Below are 6,819 nucleotides of genomic sequence, written 5' to 3' on the forward strand. Positions count from 1 at the left end.
GTATGAATTACACAAGCACTCATAGCCACCTTGACCTGGGAGTTTCTATTGCTAGAGCAGCTCAAAAGTAGATGAGGAATTGAAGAAGAGTTGATATTAATTAGGAAGGTGCTTCTGATCCAATGCCAAAGAGCAATTGCAAAACGATATCTAAGGAAAAGGTGATTAGCATCCTCCCAGCTAGCATAGCACAAGTTGTAGATAGAGGCCATTGCACAACCACTTTTCATTAGATTGTCATTTTTTGGCATCTTTTTGTGCATTAGTCTCCAAGTAATGAAAGACCCATGATTTGTAGTTCTCATATCCCAAGCAAGCTTTGTCAAGGATGCCTTGTTCATGAGCCTGACTGATTAAATACCAAGCCCCCTAGCTTTAGTAGGAGTGCAGACTTTAGCCCAAGCCATAGTTACCAACTTTTTCTTGTCTATGTCTCCAGACCAAACAAAATTCCTTATACCTTTGTCAATTAGATTCAGAAGTTGGGAAGGCCATTTGTAGATATGGAAAGTATATACAAGCATGCTCTGAATAATGGACTTCACTAACTCCACCCTGCCCATAATGGAGAGACAAGCACCCTTCCAAGTGGTCAATTTGTTTAGAATTCTATCTGCAATAGGTTGAAGGTGGACTCTTCTTGGTTTACCTATAAAGAGAGGCACACCAAGATAGTTAAAAGGCAAACAACCAGGTGAAAAACCCAAGTAGGATGCTATATCAGCATTCTTTCGAGGAGAAGCCTTAGCAGTGTAAAATTTGCACTTGTATAAGTTAATTTGCTGGCTAGAAGCTTGAGAGTAATCCAAAATTAAATTCTTAAGGCAGAGAAACTCCTTCTTAACACCTTTTCAGAAAATAAGAATATCATCTGCATAAAGAACATGGCTTGAAGTTTTGAGGTTACAAGGCCTAGAAATGGTGCTTATTTTGTTTTCCATGGCAAGCTTTGTGATTCCTCTGCTAAGAACAGCCTCATCAATGCAAAATAGAAGGGGGGACAGGGGGTCACCCTGCCTAACACATCTGCTACACTTAAAAAAGCCAACATTGGAGCCATTGACATTTATGGAGAGCGTTGCAGAGTGAAGAATCACATTGATACAATTGCAGAGTTGATTGTTAAAGCCAAAAGCCATATGCCATTGACATTTATGGAGAGCCTAGCAGAGTGAAGAATCACTTTGATACAATTGCAGAATTGATTGTTAAAGCCAAAAGCCATAAGAGTATCAATCAGAAAATTCCAGTCTAAAGTATCAAAGGCTTTCTTTATATCTAGCTTGATTGCAATATTACCCCCAAAAGTCTTATAGTCAAGAAGATTGATTGCCTCTGAAGCAAGCCAAATACAGTCTTGGATTTTCCTATCATGGATGAAACCTCTTTGTTGAGTTGACTGAGTTGCACATATCAAGATGCACTATATCCCAGTATTGTTGGTAAAAACAGCCTCCAAATCCATCAGGACCAGGGGAGCTATCACCACTCATAGAAAAAACTGCTTGCTTAATCTCCTCACTTGAACGCAGCTTAACTTTATATCTAGCTTGATTGCAATATTACCCCCAAAAGTCTTATAGTCAAGAAGATTGATTGCCTCTGAAGCAAGCCAAATACAGTCTTGGATTTTCCTATCATGGATGAAACCTCTTTGTTGAGTTGAGATGATTTTAGGGGCAATACTAGCCAACCTGTCAGCTAACACCTTGGTTATTATCTTGAATTGAAAGTTGGCCATAGCAATAGGTCTAAAGTCTTTAATTTTATCAGCTCCTTTTGTTTTTGGAATCAAAACCACATAATTAGCATTAATGTTGGAAAGCAACCAACCTTGAGAAAAGAACTACTTGACTGATTTGCACATATCAAGATGCACTATATCCCAGCATTGTTGGTAAAAACAGCCTCCAAATCCATCAGGACCAGGGGAGCTATCACCACTCATAGAAAAAACTGCTTGCTTAATCTCCTCACTTGAAGGCAGCATAGTTAGAAAAAGATTATCAGCATCAGAAACTAACTCAGGGATGACTGATTGAATTAGAGCATTTGTAGATGTTAAATTGGGGGAATCAAAAAGGTTGGTGTAGAACTAATGAACATGGTCAGCTATATCATTTTGCTCAGAGAGAATGGAATCACCAACCCTTAACTTAGACAGATTCTTTGTTTTTTGTATGATTGAAGTAATCTTGTGAAAATAGGCAGTTTTTCTATCTCAATCAATATGCTAGTTGATCCTAGCCTTATCTTTCCAAAAAACCTCTTCAATATAAGGGCTTTTAGAAGCTCATTTTGAGCAAGGGCCTCCTGATCCAGTAGAGCCTCATCAGTACCAAATTCATTAATGCTACTTTGAATTGTGTCCATATTTGCTTTAGCCATCTTAACCATTTGATGAATATTTCCAAAGACATTGTAATTCCAATGCTTAAGCTCCTTTTTAAGCCTTTTAAGCTTTTGGATCAGAATGAACATAGGACAACCTATAACATCAGTGTGCCAATGCTCTTTGATTAGCCGTTTGCAGTCTGAGTTTTGCAGCCACATTTTTTAAAATTTAAAAGAGGATATCCTAGGAGTGGTTGTAGAAGCAGAGCTGAACAACAAGGGATGATGATCAGAGGCTATCCTAGGCAGAGTGCAACAAGAAACTTGGGACCAAAGGTTCAACCAATCCTCATTACATAAAGATGTATCAAGCTTCTTTTCAATTAAAGCATTCCCTCTTCTTTTATTAGTCCAGGTAAATTGAGCCCCCGGAGTTGAGATATTAACCAGAGTTGAACTGTTAATGAAGGAAAGAAACTCATTTGTTGAAGCTCTAGAAGGAAGAGTTGCACTTCTACACTCATCAGTACCCAAAGTGGCATTAAAATCACCAATGCAACACCATGGCCCCTGTGTAGCTAATAAATCGACTTGAATATCCAGCCACAGAGATCTTCTATTAACATGATTTGTGTGAGCATAAACCGCACAAACATTTAGATTCTTATTTTCCATAGACAAAGAAATAGAGATATGTTGATTTGAGATTGCTAATATAGAGGGATCCAAACCAGGGCTACAAAGGCCCCAAAGAGAAGTAATGTGATTTTCCCTATTATTGACAACAAAAAGCTTGAGATTAAGAGCACACCAGAAATTGGTTTTAATCATGTCTGGGATAATCATTGGTTCAGCTAAGAAGACTAAATCCGGATTATGGGACAGACACAAATTTTTGAGGGTTAACTTAGTTTTGAAGTTACCAATTCCTCTGCAATTCCAAAACAAAATTTTCATTTGGGATTGTTTAGATAACCATCCTTTCGGGTATGATACACCTTTTCAGATTGTTTTTTCTTTCTCAATTTCCTCTTTTAAGATTTACTAAGGACTATGGTGAATTCCTCCTCAACTTCTTCAGTGGCTTCATCATCAGCCCATAATCTACCAACAATGTGGACGTCACTGGCTGCAACTTGGTTCAGGTCTGCTGTTTCTTGCACAATTATGTTCTCATTGGAAGATTCATCCTCCTCCTCCTCATGAATGGAACTTTCCACTCTTGGGGCCAATAGTTCCACCTCCAAGTGAGTTTCCAGGTTCCCCCTTGGCTCTTGTGAGATGGTTAACTTTTCCATATTTTGCACATTAAGCTCATCCCCTTTATCAATTTCCAGATTGATAACCAAGTCATTAATCTCCTTTTCCTTCACAGGTTTTTCCACCAGTTTTGGATTTTTCTCGACATATTTAGGGATGACTTCAGCCTCACCATTCTTTCTTGGTTTTCTACATTGATGCACCGCATGGCCAATAACATGACACCTTTGGTAGAAGTCGGGAAGGTTTTCATATTCAATGGAAATAAAGAAAGAAAATCTGTACCTCTCCACAAGGATCTGATAAGGAAGCTCAACCTTAAGGTTAAGTTCCACCATAACTTTAGCAGATACTATACCTCCTGATTCATCCATAGAAATTGGAGTTCCTATACCTCCTGATATGGAGAAAATAACATGAGGGCTCCAATACTCCTAAGGAAGGTTATAGATCTTGATCCAGCACTGAGTGTGAGATTGCTTCAGCAAGTTTGCGTTAAAATTTGGAGACCAAAGGAAGAGTCGAAGGAAACCAGGCTTGAGGTTCCAAGAGCCAACCGAGCAGATACTTCTCATGTCTTCCAGAGAAGAGAAAGAGAACTCATAAAATCCTCTCCCAAGGGATATCATTGACTATTTTCCAATCATGCTCCACATTGATGTTAGTTTGCTCTTTAGCTCCACAAACTTAAGTGGTGTGTCTCCCTTAGACAAAATAATTATGCCATGAAGATGGCTTTTGCATCTTAGCAAACCTGCTAGGTAATCTTCTTCGGGAATTTTGATTGCAATATCATCCCCTTTGATACAAGGTTGAGGGAGTTGAGAGGTAGCTATGTCACAAGAGGATCTCAAAGCTTGTGCAAAGGACTTCTTGCTTGCGGTGGCTGGAGGGACGGGTCTCGTTACTTTCTCAGCTTGAGGGTCCTTATCCAAGTCTCCCAAGAAGCTCCAAGGAATAAGAGGCGTTGTTGAACTCATGAGTGTAACGGGAGAAAGGCTTCCCAAAAGATTGGAGCTATTCCAAGAATGGTGAAGCCACTCAAAGCCCTAGCAGAGCATTTTTTGTGTTCAAAAAAGCATTTCATCATAGTAGTTGAATATTCTTAAGTAAGTTTTCATACAAGAATATATCTTTTCAACTAATATTTTGTATTAGGGGTATTTAAATTCACACCAATCTAGAAAAATCGAAAATCAGTCCAAAAAATTGAAATCGCAATAAACCAAATGTTTTTGGGTGATATTGAGCTACTTTTTATAAAGATGATCAATACAATTTTTTTCAATTTTAGGAACTAGACTGTTCCAAAGTGAACTGATATATACATAAAATGAAGATAACTTTAGTTCTGAATCTAATCTTGTAACTTATAATTCAAAGCTAATATTCTTCAAGTTTGCTATTTCTTAAAAATCTTATTACTTATTATTAACACTTTCTTGTTACTTTTGATGTTTTTATGTGAAATTCACTCGAAAATATACTAAACTTGTCATTTTCATATAGATATGGATGTTTTATTTGTATTACTCTTAAAAAAAGTAATAAAAATAAATAATAGACGATGTACTGACTATGTATAAATCTTTATATTAATAATTAATAATTAATACACTCTAAATTTAAATTATATCATTATCAAATTGACTTTAACATACGGGGATACTAGATGCAACATTTATTTTTTGAATAAAACATCATTATTTGTCGTCATTGTAGTTGAATATTTATAAGTAAGTTTTCATACAAGAATATGTCATTTCTAATCATTTTCAACTAATCTTTTGTATTAGGGGTATTCAAATCCACAACAATCTAGAAAAATCGAAAAGTAGTCCAAAACTTGGAATCACAATAAACCAAATTTGTTTGGGTGATATTGAACTAGTTTTTATAAAGTTGATCAATACAGTTTATTTTTTCAATTTCAGGAACCAGATTGTTCCAAGGTGAATTGATATATACATGAAATGAAGATAACTTTAGTTCTGAATCTAATCTTATAATTGATAATTCAAAGTAAATAATGAAGATGCGCTTCATCCGTAGTTACTGACTCAGAAAAGTATAGGAAAGGGAGATTGATAAGTAAGCACAATTTAAAGCATACATAACAATTTTGATATTCATATGGGTGTTCTTATGTGAATTTAATTAACAATTTGAAAGTATACTAGACCTGTTATTTTTTTTGTTGTTGTTGAAACTGTAATGAAATTGGACCAAAATTCATTATAATTTTTAGATCGGATATCTTAATGAAAATCAACCAAAACGAGCTAGACCATTTATATATTAGGATTGGATAATTTTTTGTCTACAAATTGATCCAACCCGACAGCAAATACTACTTTGCACGAACATTTAGTTTTATTGAATAATAAATTTAAAAAATATGAAAGTAAAATGTACGCCTCCATTATTTAATTACAAAGCCCTAACTAGATTCCATATTATAGGTCTCAAAATGTAGTCAGCGCTTGGATATATCACGACCTTAAATTAGTTATTAATAGGGTTTCAAAATACTTCTAACATGATTAATCTGATATAAACAACAAATTAAGTTCTAAAAAATCAAGTAAAATATTATTTATGCCCAACTCAATAGGATCCAAAATTAGTTTGCTTGTGCACACGAATTATATTACTTTTTCTACTCCTTTTATATATATTTCTTCATGTGTTTCTTGACGTGTATTGAACACTAATATTTTATTGTTTGATAACTTTATTAAGGAGTGACAATATATCAATATGGTTATAGCTAGTAAATTTATTCTATAATAGTAAGATCCATGCATTTGTATGATGTGGTATTTTTTGCCACATGGTTAAGAACACATGTTACATATGTATTCACATGGTTAAACACACACATGTTACTTGTATATTCACATGGTTAAAAATATATATCTTACCCGTGCATTCGTATTGTTAATAACAAACATGTGACCGTATATTTTAATGGTTAAAAACATATATATTATTCGTACATTCGCATTGCTAAGAACATACATGTTATCTTTATACATTTGTATAATTAAAACATATATTACTCGTACATTTCCATTGTTTAAGAACACACGTATTAGTCGTATTATTTTACAAAATTATAAAATGTTATTATTATAACATTATTAAATGTTATTGGTATTATTATATGTTATTACTAAATAATATATTGGGTAATGAACAATATGTGGAATTGTACTTTTATTT

General features: G+C 34.8%; 1 protein-coding gene across 1 annotated transcript in view; it reads right to left on the minus strand.

The window, feature by feature from the left end:
- The window catches only part of LOC109342403, a 3,735-nt gene extending 555 nt beyond the window's left edge, over positions 1 to 3,180 (minus strand). The window contains exons 1-5 of the mRNA XM_019580394.1: positions 2,691 to 3,180; positions 2,267 to 2,534; positions 1,851 to 1,976; positions 1,451 to 1,545; positions 418 to 847 (exon numbers count right to left, since the gene is read on the minus strand). Coding sequence (XP_019435939.1) covers positions 418 to 847; positions 1,451 to 1,545; positions 1,851 to 1,976; positions 2,267 to 2,534; positions 2,691 to 3,180 — 1,409 coding nt within the window. The remainder of the gene's footprint in view (positions 1 to 417; positions 848 to 1,450; positions 1,546 to 1,850; positions 1,977 to 2,266; positions 2,535 to 2,690) is intronic.

This window comes from Lupinus angustifolius, chromosome LG03 (genome assembly GCF_001865875.1).
Source record: "Lupinus angustifolius cultivar Tanjil chromosome LG03, LupAngTanjil_v1.0, whole genome shotgun sequence".
NCBI lineage: Eukaryota > Viridiplantae > Streptophyta > Magnoliopsida > Fabales > Fabaceae > Lupinus > Lupinus angustifolius.